This window comes from Rhincodon typus, chromosome 19 (assembly GCF_021869965.1).
Source record: "Rhincodon typus isolate 14 chromosome 19, sRhiTyp1.1, whole genome shotgun sequence".
NCBI lineage: Eukaryota > Metazoa > Chordata > Chondrichthyes > Orectolobiformes > Rhincodontidae > Rhincodon > Rhincodon typus.
The window spans coordinates 7,891,973-7,908,704 of record NC_063350.1 but is presented as its reverse complement, the minus strand read 5'-3'; the positions used below and the strand labels follow the sequence as shown (position 1 = coordinate 7,908,704).

The 16,732-nt window shown below is 40.6% G+C and overlaps 1 protein-coding gene across 3 annotated transcripts in view; it reads left to right on the top strand.

Moving 5' to 3' along the window:
- c19h20orf96 (chromosome 19 C20orf96 homolog) overlaps nt 1–11,830 on the top strand; it is a 45,466-nt gene extending 33,636 nt beyond the window's left edge. For all 3 annotated transcript variants that reach the window (XM_048608087.1, XM_048608086.1, XM_048608088.1), the window contains one exon: nt 11,602–11,830. In XM_048608087.1, the coding sequence (XP_048464044.1) occupies nt 11,602–11,662 (61 nt within the window). In that variant the 3' untranslated portion in view covers nt 11,663–11,830. The remainder of the gene's footprint in view (nt 1–11,601) is intronic.
- The last annotated feature ends 4,902 nt before the right edge of the window (nt 11,831–16,732 follow it).

The following is a 16,732-nucleotide window of genomic DNA, read 5'->3' as shown; positions in this document are numbered from 1 at the left end:
GCTGTGTTCATCCAGCTCTACACCTTGTCATCTCAGATTCTCCAGCATCGGCAGTTCCTACCTACTCTGGAGTTTGCCCAGTTCCCTTAAAACTGGTTCTCAGATGTGACTGAGTACCTTCAGGAAGAGTTTCAGGTGAGAAAACTGAATGGATAAGAAATAAATTTGAAAGCCAAGACTGATATGAAGGCAAGTCACAAAACCAAAGGATCAAATGAATAACTACTTTTTCAGAATATCTGTCAAATAAGTCAGCATGAATAAATCACCTGCCATGGAGATTTGCAGTAGCCAAATTTTACAGAACAGGAGGAGGCTATCCATTACTTCTCTGCTGGTTCTTTGAAAGAAACTATCACATTCCCTCATCTTTGCCACATATCACCTTAAGTCTTTCTTTACCCAAAAGAATGATATAAAGGTAAGCTGTTTCTCTGGCTATTCCCTGTTCAAGCATTCCAGATCTGATGATTCTCTCTGTAAAAGGAAAATTTCCCTTGAACATTAAATATCAATAATAGAAGAGGCACATAATATGAAATCTTGTTTTGGCTCAGAACCTGTTCCAGTGCCATTCATAACTAACTCTTCTAATAAAACATTGCATCAACATATATAACTTACCGGTAAAATGAATTAGTCTCTTTTCGCTGCCTGAGAATGACAGTCTTTAGAGATAAGTTTCTGTCCTTTGGCTGGGTGTGATTTCTCCCTCTGAGGCGTTAGATATAGGCTACCTTACTGTGTTTCCTTGTAGATTGCTAAGGTGATTATTCCCTCTCCAGCTAGTTTTGGTCATGTGACAGCAGTATTTGAAGTAGCTGTTGTCTGCACAATTGGTTGGAGTTAATGTGATTGAAATATTATACATGGAGAGGGGGTTGGATGTTGGAAGTATGATCACTATCCCATCAACTTTCCCTATGGACCAACCTCACTGGCTTTACCTTAAGTCCCATTTTCAAAGATCAATTACAGAAGCCATTGTCTTTTAAAATCATCTTAATCAAACTACTTGGATGTGTTTGATACATCCATGGCCGTCACATCCTGAGGTGGGACTTGAACCCAGAACTTCCGGCCTAGAGGTAGGGATGTTACCACTGCACCACAAGCCCTTTGCTTTTGATTTCTGTGCAGAGGGTTAGAGGATCATCACTGACTCCACCACCATATACAATCCTCCTTTACTAAAACTACTTCCTAAATGTGGGCTTGAATCCATGAACCTGAGGTGAGGTAAGAGTCTTATTCTCTGAGTTAGCCAGACCTGTCCATTGTATTTTAAATCTCTCCCATTGAAATTGTGAGGTGCAGAAATTTACCAAGGCTCCTTGGATAACAGCTTCCAAACCCACAACCATTACCGTATAGAAGGATGAGCAGCTGATACATGGGAACATAACCACTGTAAGTTACCTGCAAGCCCATCACCATTCTAACTGGCAATATATCACCGTTCCTCTAGTGTCACTTGGACAAAATCCAGGAACTCCTTCCTTAACTGCATTGTAGGTCGACCTATAGCTAATGAACCCCAGCTGTCAAGATGGCAGCTCACCACCACCTTCTGAAGGGCAATAAATTCTGGCCCAGCTGATGATGCCCACGTCACATGAATGAATCTTAAAAAAAGTTAATTTGGACATGGGAACCCTATTTGCATTTTCAGGCATGTCGTCTTTTGTCCAGATTCCACAAACAAAAGTCACCTGACTTTACAGAATCCATTTTCAGTGTACAGCTTCCATTAGTCTACATTGATTTCTTTTTAAAATTGCAGCGTCTATTGCCTATCTGCCTTTATGGGCTTGAATTGATGCACAGCTGCAATTTGTTTGTTGCTAGTGGACATGCTTGTTAGACCAGTGGCACTACTCATTTATGCTGAATTCATGAAGCATTGACAGGTTGTTATACATGTGTGTCATTGTGTGTTGCAAAGTGAATAAAAAGTTATGCAACATTTTTAAAAGGATGTATTCAAGAGTTTGCTGTATGTTGCTTACTAGCTCATTCTACTACTAATGACAGTAGAATGTGTCTGGTTTTTTTTTATAGTATTAGCTTTCTTAATAATGCAGTCTAATTACAAGGTCATTGTATTGACACAGTCTGGAATGAAAATGCCAAAACAAACCTTTTAATAACTGAGAAATGTAGCAGCCCAAGTGAAGGTTATTTAGCCCATCATACCTGAGCTGACACTCAAAGAACTGCTCTGTTTAGACTCTCATATATTCTTTTTGACCATAGTCCTGGACACTATTCATCCTTAAATACATATGATGAAATAATGAAAAATGAAAGTGGAGTTTCAGGTAGACAGAATGGTGAAGAAGGCGTTTGGTATGCTTGTCTTTATTGGTCAGTGCATTGAGTGTAGGAGTTGGGAGGTCATTGTTGCAGGTGTACAGGACATTGGTTAGGCTACTGTAAGAATACTGTGTGCAGTTCTGGTCTCCCTACTATGGGAAGGGTGTTGTGAAATGTGCAAGGGTTCAGAAAAGATTTACAAGGATGTTGCCAAGGTTGGAGAGTTTGAGCTATAGGGAGAGGCTGAATAGACTGGGGCTATTTTCCCTGGAGCGTCGGATGCTGAGGGGTGACCTTATAGCAGTTTATAAAATCATGAGGGGCATGAATAGGGTAAATAGACAAGGTCTGTTCCCCAGGTTGGAGGAATCCAAAACTAAAGGGCATAGGTTTAAGGTGAGAGTGGAATGATTTAAAAGGGATCTAAGGAGCAACTTTTCACACAGAGGATGGTGCATGTGTGGAATGACAAAGTGCCAGAGGAAGTGGTGGAGGCTGGTACAATTACAACATTTAAAATAAAAACTGAAAGAACTGCTGGAAGCTACTGGAAAAGCTCAGCAGGTCTGGCAGCATCTGTGAACAAAAAAATCACATTGTGTTGACACAGTCTGGAATGAAAATGCCAAAACAAACCCTTTAATAACAGAGAAATATAGCAGTCCAAGTGAAGGTTATTTGGCCATCATGCCTGAGCTGACCCTCAAAGAACTGCTCTGTTCATTATTTTCTTCACAGACGCTATCAGACTTGCTGAGCTTTTCCAGCAACTTCTTTTTTTGCACAACATTTAAAAGGCATCTGCTTGGGTAAATAAATAGGAAAGGTTTAGAGGGATACAGACTAAATTCTGGAAAATGGGACTAGCTTTATTTAGGATATCTGGTTGGCATGAACAAGTTGGACCGAAGGCTCTGTTTCCCTGCTGTATGTCTCAATGACTCTAAATACATGTTCAACTCTCTTTGGAAATTATTTATGGAATTAATGTCCTAGATTGAGACAAGTCTGAAAAAATCTCTACCTTTTGGGTTTGTTGTCAATTATGTAAAATTTCTCAGCCCTGGTTGTTAACCCTCTCGCCTAAGTTTTACATTAGCTACTATCTCAAATGACCTTATCTTGGAAGCCTGTTATGTGTCAACTACGAACCACCTCTGTTTTGAGGACAATCCAACTACTCTAATCTCTCTGCATATAAGTGAAGCCCGTCATCCCCAGCTGGTAACATCCTGCTGAAGCTCTTCTGCATCCTTTTCTAAGACTCGTGTCAAAGACTGTTTTATTAAAGGTCACTTTGCCATATAGCCACTGCTACCTCCTACTAAATCATGGAGGGAAGCTCCCAAATTCTGAAATCATTGTTTCATTTTCTTTACTCTACTGCTCTCTTCCCCAATTTGCTGTCTTTGCTCCATCCTTGTGGAGATCCTTCTTTGAATATTCTCACAAATTGATCTTCCTGTAGCCTTAAAGTTTTAAAACCAAGCTCGATATCATCTAACAGTCAACTGAACACCACAAGCAGCAAGTAATACAGCTTTAGCAAGTTGTTTCCCCACCCAGCAGAGGGAGATAAAGTTTGCTGCAATTCTAATAACTAGGCTAAGCCTTCCCAAAGGGACCCCAAGTGAGCTGAATTTTTGAATTCTGAGCTCTGAGGCCAGGATAGCCACTGTAGAGTTCCAAGTAATAACAGCTTTGCTCCCTCTCTGACAGGCTGCCACTTTCACAGGCCTCCCGAACTTGCTCTCGTAATTCTCATTGAGGGGTTGTGATAATTGAAAACCGCACCTAGGGTCACAGTGGCAAAAAGTTTCGGAAGCACTAGACTAGGCCTTGTTCAAAATGCTGCCAATTCCCCCTCCTACTCAGCTCACCTTGCAGCATATGCACAGAGGTTGCTGGCAGGCAAAATCACCCTCCAGTTGCCTATTGATTTCCAGGTGAGTTATGAAATTGATGTCTCGGGGAAATGGGGATGGGAGGGGTGTATAGGTGTGGGGAGGCTGTTTGTTGAAATCAGGGAAGCTGCTGCTGACCTTTCCCCATATGCGTTATCTGTATTAGGACTGGAGTCCTGTTCATGTATGGACCTCAGTTTCAACAAATCTGAAGCACTGTGCAGGATAACGTTTATGAAAATTCCTATCCCTGTTGTCATACTTCAACCTTCCTGGCCCCTGCCATCTTTTCTGGCCCAACAACCTTCTGAGATATTTGTGCTCCTTCAGTTCTGGTCTTAATAGCTCAATGTCAACTTTTGTTTGATAATGCTCCCCTGAAGTTCCTTCAGATTTTTACTTCAATAAAGGTTCCATATAAATGATCCAAATCAGCAGATAAGTCAACTGCCCACCTGTCCTTTCTCCATTTGGTAAAGTTTAATATACTGTATTATTGCTGTTTATGGGATGTTGCTGATGCATCTGATATTGGTTTGTGGGAAATCTTAACCAATAATCACCTTCACTCTTCCATTTGTTTCCCTTTATCTCTCCACATCTCCTTCTAAATCTCTCTCAAAGCTCTGCTGTGTCATCTGCCTCATTGTTAAAAGAAAATCACTGGTTTGACCATGATTAATTACTTGATGCTTCATACAGCACCTATTAAAATTAATAGCTGTGAGTCACATTTGCATTTTGTGTTGAAAATGCAGTAGAAGGTATGCTGAAGACAGCAATATAAGAAAATAGGAACAGGAATAAATTATGCAGCCCCTCAAGCTTGCTCCACCCTTTAATAAGTCCATCAGCTGACCAACTACCTCACCTATTTTCCCACTACATTGGACTCCAGCAATCAATTAACTTCTCTCCTTTGAATTTACTCAACAATTGAGCATTAACATCTCTCTGAGGTAGAGAATTTCCAAGTCTGTATCTTTCTAAGTGAACGAATTTCTCCTTGCCTGAATCCTAAATGGCTGACTTTTTAAAGCACAAGGAATGACTCCTCATTTGGGACTCTGTAGCCAAAGAAAGCAGCTTCTCAACACCAAGCCTATCAGTTTCCTCAACTTCAGAGAGCACAGGTTCATTGTGCATGACCTCTCCATAGGATAGCCCCTTCATTCCAGTAATTAATCTAATGAGCCTTCGTCGTACTGCCTCTGAGGCCAAATATATCATTTGTTGGGACTCTAGTGATGCAATGGTAATGGCCCTACGTCAGGGCTAGGGGATCAAGTCCCACCTCCTCTAGATGTATGTCATACCATGTCTGACCAAGTTGATTAGAAATATCTATTATTCCTCGGGTAGTGCTGATTAAATTGTTGGCCAGCATTGTTGGGGTTCATGCCCCACAAACGTCTCAATGTGTTTGAAACTGATCAGCGGGTTTGCCAAAGGTTGAGGTAAGCTGCTGCATTCAGTTGCAAGAATTCATTGTGTCCATGCAGACTGCCTGTGATCTGAAAATAAGGCAGCTACTGATACTGAACCAAGCCAAGGAGAGGTATGATTTTTTCAAAAAAATCTAAAATCTAGTAATTAGCTTAAGCAAAGCCACTAGCAAGCTACTTGTTTAATTTTGGAATAAGACACTTCAGAACCACTGCCAAATGTATGTAACCACAAAAACCATGAATTGCTGCAGACACTCAACAGGTCACAGGCAGTATCTGTCAGAGAGGAATCCAAGTTGCTGTTTCAGGGCCATACTCTCATCAGAACAGGAGGTTGGTTTAGCTCAGTTGGCTGGACAGTTGGTTTGCAAAGCAGTATGATGTTGACAGCATGGGTTCAATTCCCGTACAGGCTGAGGTTACTGTGAAGGAGTCTCCTTCTCAACCTCTCCCCTTGCCTGAGGTATGTTGGCCTTCAGGTTAAATCACCACCACTCATCTGTTTCTGTATTGAGAGAGCAGTGCTATGGTCTGGTAAGACTATGGCGATTTGGTATGTCTGTAGTGTTTAATGAGTTGCACGAATGTCCAGACGAAGCAAGTTGAGTGTTGTAACAAATGTATTAAATTCTTCTTTCTTTGTTGAAACAATTTATGCAATCACATTGTCACATCACCAGTTACATTGGGTGAAAAAAATTCCAGAAAGTCACACCAGGGAGTAATGTTGCAGGGACCTTGCCTTGCCATTGTGTCCAGATCAGCAACACTATGCCATGTTTCTCACCCATCCTGTCGAGCATTGAAGATTAAGAGTAATCTTATGAGACGTTTATGATTAGTGGGATTGGTGTAGGGTGTCTAGGGTGAGGTTTTCCTCTAGTGGAAGGATTCAGAACAAGACGGCATAACCTTAAAATTGCAGTTAAGTCATTCGAGGGATGTCAGGAAGCACTTGCTTCAGATAAAGGGTGATGAAAGTCAATCTAAATATGTTTGGTGTTGATTGAAAACGTTGAAATGGAAATTATTTGGTGTTTGTTGGACGTTAAGGATTCCCCGTGTAGATCATACATGTCATTGAATGAAGGAAATGACTTGAGGGGCCAAATGGTCTACACCTATGCTTATGCTCCATGAAACATGATCCTTAAAATTGAGTGCAGCAGGCACTCGTATTAGTCATGCTTTTTCAGCAGTTACCCCTGGATTCATTCAAAAGTAAACACAACACTGCCTCCATTTCCTCAGGAGGCTAAGGAAATTCAGCAAGTCCATAAAGACTCTTACCAATGTTTATAGATGCACCATAGAAAACATTCTATCCAGGAGCATCACGGCTTAGTATGGCAACTGCTCTGCCCACGACCAGAAGAAACTACAGAGAGTTGTGAACACAGCCCAGTCTATCATACAAGCCAACTTTCCATCCATTGACTCCATCTGTACTTCTCACTGCCTTGGAAAGGCCGCCAACATAATCAAAAACCCCTCTCACACTGAGTTATGACCTCTTAAAACCTCTTCCGTTGGGCAGAAGGTACAAAAGCTTAAACATGTACCAATAGATTCAAGAACAGCTTCTTCCCTAAGTTATTAGACTTCTGAAAGGACCTCTCAAATTTCAAATTTAATGTTGTTCTCATTCTTTGTGCACCTTCTCTGCATCTGTAACATTGTATTCCTCGCTATGTTCTATTACCCTGATGCACTTTGTATGGAATGATCTTCCTGTACTGCACGCAAAACTAAACTTTTCGCTGTGCCTAGGTACATGTGACAATAATAAATGAAAGTCAGAAGTCACACGACGCCAGGTTATAGTCCAACAGTTTTTCGAAATGTCAAGTTTTTGGACCACTTTTGGGATCCACTTCACTTGATGAAGGAGCAGCACTCCGAAAGCTAGTGATTTCAAATAAAGTTGTTCAACTATAACCTGGTGTCATGTGACTTCTGACTTTGTCCACCCCAGTCCAACACCAGCATCTCCGCATCAATAATAAATCAAATCAAATCAAATCATCATCCGATCTATAACCTCCTCTGAGGGAAACGTGAAACGAGATTGTAAATCTATTTGTGAAAATTTCCATTACTTGGTATTTTGAGCTAAATTGTGAGCACAGTGAATACTTAATGCTGGTTTTTGTAATGATTGAGGATTATTTTGTGTGGAATTAATGTTGAACATAAACGTACAACTGGATTTCTGCCTTTGCTTAACCCAGTTTTAATCTAGTTCGCTGATGTTGCAACATGATTGTTTCCAATCAGCACTAACTCTGCATAGAGATTAAATCCCTTTGTGTCATTCATGTGTGACTCTCTGTTAAGAAGACATAAACAAAATAGCCTTGAAAGCAGAGAAGTCTACAACCGATTAAAAGTGCACGTTCAGTATGGCTTCTTTGCTGATGAGCTAACCATATAAAGTAACCTTTGTATTAAAAGAAAATTGTTAGTACTTGCATTTTTCTGCTAAATTTAGTAGCTCTAAAGATAGCGTGCAGATGGCAGCTGTTGTCCAACACCATTCAGTCTTCTGCTGCTTTCCCTTAGCTGTCAATCTCTTGTAAGAATTTCTAGGACAACACACATTAAAAGAAAGGCAATGCACATTATTTGAGCATTATATTATACAAGCTGTATTTGTTTCATATATTGCATTTTAATTTAAAAAGACATGTCTTATTTTTGAAGTTTTGCCGACCTCAGACATTCCGACACGCTTCATAAATGAAAACATTTTAAGTCTACGCAATGATATAATCTAAGAAATCAAGATATGCAATTTCTGCACAATCCCACAGTTGCAATTATGTAAATTACTGAATTATCTGTAAGTGTAGATTGTGAGGGATTGATATTGACCAGGACAGCAGGAAGAACTCATCTGCTTCTCATGAAATAGCGTCTAAGGGATCTGTTTGTGTCTACCTCAAATTAGGTAGATGATGCCTCGCTTTAGCACCTCTTTAAAAGGCACTGGTGAGTCTGTTTATATTATGTAGGTACTGGATCTGCTATTGACAAAAATTATCCTTTTCAAATGTCTGTGACTAACACTCACTGACTCAACTTGCTGCATGACCTTTCACTGAATATTTTGAGTATATTCCTGCCCACACTAGCACAGTCCCCAAGTGAAGTACATAATTGAGATGTCCAATTGTAAAGTGGATAATAATTATGTATAATGAGCATTTTGAATTTCTACAGAGCCTTTTATACCCCAATGCACTTTATAGGTACAGTGTCAAACAAAATTTGAAGTTGAATCTCATGGATATTTGGGTAGGTAACCAAAGTTTGGTCAAGGACTAGGATTTTGAAGAGCTTCTTAAAGAGGGCAGGAAAGGCAGTGATGTTCATGGAGGGAATTGCAAAGCTTAAGTCATTGGTGACTGTGTCTCCAGCTGCCTAAGCTGAAGGCAATAAAGGAACCAAGAAGCAAATAAATATCAGGGAATGGGATTTAAGAATAACACTGGGATTAATTGTTTTACTTGGCAACATTTGTGGCTGAAGAACATCTCCAGCCTTCTTTATGATGTCTGTTTAAATCTACACACAGGGTGGTAGATATTTAGAACTCTCTTCCACAAACAGCAATTGATGCTAGACCAGTTTTTAGTTTTAAATCTGTTAAGCAAAGGTGTTAAAGGAAATGGGCCAAATCAGCATGTGGAGTTAGGCCACAGACTAACCATGATTCAATGAATGGCAGTACAGGCTGAAAAGACTGAATAGCCTACTCCTGTTCCTACGTATCTCTTCGATCAAATCTTTATGCAAGTACTTTATTCTCCCCATTGTGAACGTGTTCAACCCTAATACCTCCTTGAGGGCTCAGTGTCAAATTGTATTTGATAACATTTCTGTGTAGCTTCCTTAGGATAGTTCAGTACATTGAAGGCAATACATAAATGTTAAGTTGTTGTTGTTCCAGTATACTTGGATTTTTGTGAAAGAACAGGGAGGGGTGGTTGAGGTTTAAAGGGTTAGAAGCAGATCCACTAAAGTTGTTTGCCTCTTTTGCCAGGTAGCAAGGGCCCTTTCAAGTCCAATTTATCCAATGTTCCTGGTGCAGTCAGCCAAACCTCACTAGATTGGAACTGCGTGATGCTGAACAGCAAGGAGGGAAACACGAGCCTGATTATATTTATCTGTTTAACTTTCCCATGGGGAGATCTCCGACTCGTACAAAATTATGTTGCAAAAGCAGAAATGCTACTAGATTGGAATTCCCCACCGCTAGCCTTTATCATTTTAACCCATTTATTGACATTATGAAAACAAACTGGTGCACCAATGCAGTGTAGCATGTGGCACAGTGGCTCAATGGTTAGCACTGCTGCCTCACAGCGCCAGGGACCCGGGTTTGATTCCACCCTTGGGTGATTGTCTGTGTGGAGTTTGCACATTCTTCCCGTGTCTGCATAGGTTTCCTCCCTCAGTCCAAAGATGTGCGGGTTAGGTGGATTGGCCAGGGTAAATTGCCCATAGAGTCCAGGGATGTGTAGGCTAGGTGGATTAGCCATGGGAAATGCAGGGTTGCAGGGACAGGGTGGATCTGGGTGGGATGCTCTTTGGAGGGTCACTGTAGACTTGATGGGCTGAATGACCTGCTTCCACACTGTAGAGATTCTATGGATCTGTCCTTATATTAAACCAGACCCTTTTGGTGGAAAATCGAATTGGCTGAATAATCAAGAGTCCTTGCCCCTAACAAAAAAAAATGCCATTAGTTTAAATCAAGATGCCAAGAAGTCCAAAATAAATGTTATATGTAGAATTTGCAAAACAGCAATAGATGATTCAGACCACTTGGTCTTTGCTGGTATTTATGTTCTACACATATCTTTTCACTAATTAGAAGATGATGTGAAGATAGTGGTGTTGGACTGGGATGGACAAGGTCAGAAATCACACAGCACCAGGTTATAGTCCAACAGATTTATTTGAAAACACAAGCTTTATATGTAAATCCATGTAAAAACATACATATTAATCAATTAAAGCCTTCTAACTGATTAAAGATTTAACAGCATCTTAGGTTTGTTTAATACATCCTCATCAGTGGTGTGACCTTTGATCTTTTACTTACAAATTCTGTGTCTGATACTACCTCTCTCACTAACACCTGAAGAAGAAGCGAGGCTCCGAAAGCTTGAGTTTTCAAATAAACCTGTTGGACTATAACCTGGTGTTGAGTGTTTTCTGAACTAGTTAGAAGATTGACCCTCCTCACAACCTGAGATGGAGGAATAGTTTGGACCTGCTGGGCTTGTTTGCACTGGGGTTTAGAAGATTGAGGGTTAACCTGATAAACATGTATAAGATCCTGAATTGTCATGACAAGATGAACATGGAAAGGAAGTTTCCTCTAATAGGACAGCCCATAACTACTTAAAATCGTGGATTGCCCTTTCAAGACAGAGATGAGACTTTTTTTTCCTTTCAAAGGTCTCTGCAACTTTGGAATTCTGTTTCAGAAGGGAGAGGAGGCAAGGGCATTTAATATTTTTAAGACAGATGGTTGGATTCTTGTTGGGCAGGGCAATCAAAGGTTATTGAGATAAAGTGAGAATGTAGAATTTGAAATACGAATGTCTGTCATGACCTTGGTGAAGGAGCAGAATGCTCTACATTTGCTCCTTTCTGTATGTTTATATATTCTATTCTAGAAGGTTGCCTTCCTGAGGGAATTTAGGGATAGACAAGAAATTTCGGACTTAACACCCATGCCTTCATCCTGTCAATGAGCGAAAAAAAAGACTTAGTTACATTTATTAAATCTTTTAAGCTTTTTGACTTGGTGTATGTTAAGTTTGGCTGGAGTTTGGCTGTGCTGAATTACTGTCGCTAAGATAGATTCTTTGGTTCTCTGATTCATTAAATCGTAACAGACCGTTTCCTTGACCCCACAGGTGCACACCAGACATGGACGTTGTGTTGAACATTCAAAGAGAAGATTGCCTTCCCATTTAACTCCAGGCCCTTGAGCTGTTTCAAACGTTAACCTGATCTTTTTATTGACACATTCCGATATATGGCAATCTGCTGAGTGGCCTTAGCTGGAATTGCTATGTGTACAGGAAGATACAGAGGAAGACTGGATAACAATCGTGCAGAAATAAAACTATTTCCAGACCTTAACCTGTGTTTTTAAATTTACCCATTCTGCATTCATTATATACATCCCATTATTATTAGCAAATTTTCCTGTGCATTTCTGCATACTGACATTGTTTTACACCAGGAATTTATATATGTCTGAAACTGCCTTAATCATATCAAGGAAAAGACAGTTTACAGTACTGAAAATTATTTAACATTCAAGTGCTAATACAGTAATGGCAGTACCATTCAATATTTTGGATGTAGGTATCCCAAGAATGTGATTAGATGATGAAAGTCCTAAAAGCTTGTCAGGTTCCAAAATTAGTGACTTTACCTTACAGGACCTGGTTTTATATCCCATCTGAAGTACAGGACCTCTAATAATATATAGTGTGGTCCATAGTAATGCAACTTCGAAGCCTATCTCAACATTGTCAAATTTTCTCCAGGTCCTACTTCCTAAAGATGAATGCAATGTAGTGGAATCTGTAGGGGAACAGTAGAATAGAAGGAAACCTCCGGTATAATAGATGAAATTAGCAGTAATGGAGATCACTGAGCTGTGTGGATGTATGAGGGTGATGTAAGATAGAGAAGTGTGACATATCATGAAGCAGAGCTCATGGCAAAAGTAGCTATGAGTAACAACAGAAAGAGATTGGTTCAATAACTAGAGTTGACTCAATCAGTCACCAGCAGGGTTCTAGAGCTAAAAGGTCTAAAATTGTGAGGACAGGCTAAATATACTTGCCTTATATTCCCTTGTGGAAAGGAGTGATCTGATGGTAATCTTTAAAATGTTTAAAAGTTTTGATAAGGTAGAACCTTTGCTGTAAGTACTGGTGAGGGGCACAAGGTTAAAGTTGGAGCTGAGATTGGAAATTACAGAATTAAGATTTTTTTACTTCATTCACAAGATGTGGGTGTCACTGGCTAGCCCATCATTTAAATGCCGAGTGGTCAACCAAATTGCTAGTGGGTCTGGAGTCATTGTTTGTCAGACCAGACAAGGGTGAAAGATTTCCATTCCTGAAGGGGCAACAGTGAACAAGCAAAGAACAATACAGCACAGGAACAGGGCCTTTGGCCCTCCAAGCCTGCGCCGACACATCTTGCCCTTCCTCAATAAAACTGTCTGCACTTACAGGATACGAATCCCTCTATTTCCTTCCTATTCATGTATTTATCCAGGTGCTTCTTTAATGCTGCTATTGTGTCTGCTTCCACCACCTTCCTCTGGCAGCGCATTCCAGGCACTCACCACCCTTCGTGCTAAAAACCTGCCTCGCTCATCTCTTTTAAACTTCTCCCACCCCCGCACCTTGAACCTGCGCCCCCTAGTAATTGACCCCTCCACCCTGGGAAAAAGCCTCATACTGTCCATTCTATCCGTTCCATTCACAATCTTATAAACTTCTATCAGGTCGCCCCTCAAGTTTTTGCATTCCAGTGAAAACAATCCCAGTCTATCCAACCTTTCTTCATAGCTAAAATCCCCCATAGCGGGCAACATCTGGTAAACCTTTTCTGTACCCTCTCCAAAGCAGCCACATCCTTCAGGTAGTGTGGTCACCAGAACTGTACACAATATTCCAAGTGTGGCCTAACTAAAGTCCTATAAAGCTGCAACTTAACTTGCCTATCCTTAAACTCAATGTTCCTTCCAATGAAGGCAAGCTGCCATAGGCCCTTGTTACTACCTTATCTATCTGCACTGCTACCTTCAGTGATCACTGCACACTCAGATCCCTCTGCATATCAAAGGTTTTGCCATTCACTCTGTAATTTCCACCTGTACATGACCTTCCAAAATGCATTACCTCACATTTGTCTGGATTAAACTCCATCTGCTACTTTTCTGCCCATGTCTCAGCTAATCCATATCCTGCTGTATCCCTTGACAATCCTCCACACTGTGCGCAACTCCACCAATCTTTGTATTGTCCACAAGCTCACTAACTAGACCAGCTACGTTTTCCTCCAAATCATTTATGTAGACCATGAACAGCAGAGATCCCAGCACTGATCCCTGTGGAACACCACTCCATTCCAAAAAGCATCCTTTCACCGGTACCCTCTGTCCCTGATGACTAAGCCAGTTCTGTATCCACCTTGCCAGCTCACCCCTGACACCATGAGACTTTACCTTTTGTACTAATGAGAGACCTTGTCAAAAAGGCTTTATTGGTCCATGTAGACAACATCAACTGCTTTTCCCTCATCAATCACCTTCATCACTTCCTCAAAAAGCTCGATCAAGTTAGTGAGGCAAAAACTCCCCTGCACTAAACCATACTGTCTATCACTAATAACTCCATTTTCTAAATGGAGTTTCTAAATGTGTATAGACCTTGTCCCTAAGAATCTTTTCCAATAATTTCCTTCCCATCATGACACTCACAGGCCTGTAATTTCCAGGATTATCCCTGTTAGCCTTCTTAAACAATGGGACAAGTGGCTATTCTCAAGTCCTCTGAGACCTCACCTGTGGCCAAAGAGGATACAGAGATGTCTGTCAATGCTCCAGCAATTTGTTCTCAATATTCTGGGATAGATCCCATCAGAATCCAGGGACTTATTTACCTTCATATGGGTTTATTTTTCAAATGACTGGTATTGATCACATGGTCACCAGTGGCTAGCTTTTTTTTACTCAATTCAGTGTCACCATCTGCTGTAGTGGGATTGAAATACCTGTCCCCCGACATTAATCTGAGGTTCTGTATTATTAGTTTAGTGACATTACCAGTACACCAGCACCTCTGCTGCTGTGCAGCATAAGACGTTCAACTCTTACTTCAGCAGAGGCCTGTTGATGGTAAATTGGCTTCTTATTTGTCATATGTACTTTGATATTTACTATCCTCTACCACCCACTCTTAGTTTCCCCTTATCCTCCGCCAATAAAGAAATTCTCACAAAATTAACCATCAAGAAACGTACATTAGAAACAATGTCAAGACTTTGGACAGTGCAAAGACTTTTAGGGATGAGAAGAACATAGGAGCATGGGTAGGACATACCTTGAACCTACTGTGTCATTCTGAATCATGGCTGATCATCTACCTCAGCACCATGATGTTATGTTGTCCCCATAATTGTTACTAGAGATCAACAATCTCTGTCTTGAACATACTCAATGACTGATCTTCCATAATCCTGTAGAGTATTGAATTACAAAGCATCCCTACCCTCAAAATGAAGACATACCTTCTGGTGTCAATCTTTCGTTAGAGAGAAGAAGGTTAAGAGGTGACTTGATAGAGACATACAAGATCATCAGAGGATTAGATAGGGTGGACAGTGGGAGACTTTTTCCTCGGATGGTGATGGCTAGCACGAGGGGAAATAGCTTTAAGTTGAGGGGTGATAGATATAGGACAGATGTCAGAGGTAGGTTCTTTACTCAGAGAGTAGTAAGGGCGTGGAATGCCCTGTCTGCAAAAATAGTAGACTCGCCCACTTTAAGGGCATTTAAATGGTCATTGGATAAACATATGGATGATAATGGAATAGTTTAGGTTAGATGGGCTTCAGATTGGTTTCACAGGTCGGCGCAACATCGAGGACCGAAGGGCCTGTACTGCGCTGTAATGTTCTATGTTCTATAATAAGACATGCCTTTTATTCTGAGACTCTGTCCCCTGGTTCCAGACCCCACGGCCTGAGATTGCATTTATCCAGAGAGATCTGAGACAGTGGGATTATTCTCCTTAGGTTGAAGGTAAGATTTAATCGAAGAGTTCAAATTTATGAGAAGTTTTGACAGATTAGATAATGAGGAACTGTTTCCACTTGGATTCCAAACAAGAGGCTACAGCTTTAAGGCAATTTGCAAAAAGCTAGAATCTGGGTTTACTGAGATTTGTTATAAATTACTGAATTGTTATGATCTGGAATGAAATGCCTGAAAGGTTAGTGGAAGCAATTTCAATAGTGACTCTCTAAGGAGAATTAGATGTGTTATGAAGTTGTATAGAGGTAATTGTGAATTGGAAGGCAGGAAGCTAGAATTTGTTTGTAAACAAAAAAGGGAGAAGAAGGCGTGGCTCTTTTAAGAGGTAACATGCCTTTCTAAACTTAGAGATTTATACAGAAAATGTGTCTAAGCAGCTGAAGATGTACAGCCGATTCTGAAATTGAAACATGTATCAATTGGCTGTGTGATTGGAAACCTTAGGCTTGTTTTGATGTTTCGGCAACTAGCTGGAATCAGCCAATTAATTTAAACCAAGCACTTAACGATTGAAAGCCAATTGAATTTAAATCTGATGGTTTTGACAACCATGGACCAATGCTACCTGTCATTCAAGGTATATAAGGAGAGGGTTTTTGAAAATCAGTATGACAGCGAACCACCATCTGAGAAATAAGCTTTAAGCTCTCAAATGAAATCGCTAAGCTGTCTAAGAAAGCACCATCTATCCATAACAGCTACCACAGCACTTTTAGCTAAGAGTCCTCACAGAAAACTTCACAGAGAAAACATCCCTGAAAGCTGGATTAGTGGAAGAAAGGCATTTATGACTTGAGAACAGCAGAAGAAAGGCATGTAGACTTTGAGAGACAAAATTTTAATTTATTTTCTTATTACTTGGGTTTATGTAAGTGAGACTTGTATTTATTGGAACAGCATACCAGTAGAATTTAGTTCAGTTAGAGAATAATTAGTAGTTAAGGGGAATTGTTTGGTTTGTTAGTAATTCAGGGTGGCATGGTGGCTTGGAGGTTAACTCTGCTGCCTCACAGCACCAGGGACCTACATTCAATTCCACCCTCGGGTGATTGTCTGTATGGAGTTTGCACGTTCTTCCCTTGTCTGTGTGGGTTTCCTCCCACAGTCCAAAGATGTGTAGGTTAGGTGAATTGGCTATCGCTAAATTGCCCATAGTGTCTAGAATGGGAAATGCAGGGATGGGGTAGGGGGTGGCTCTATCT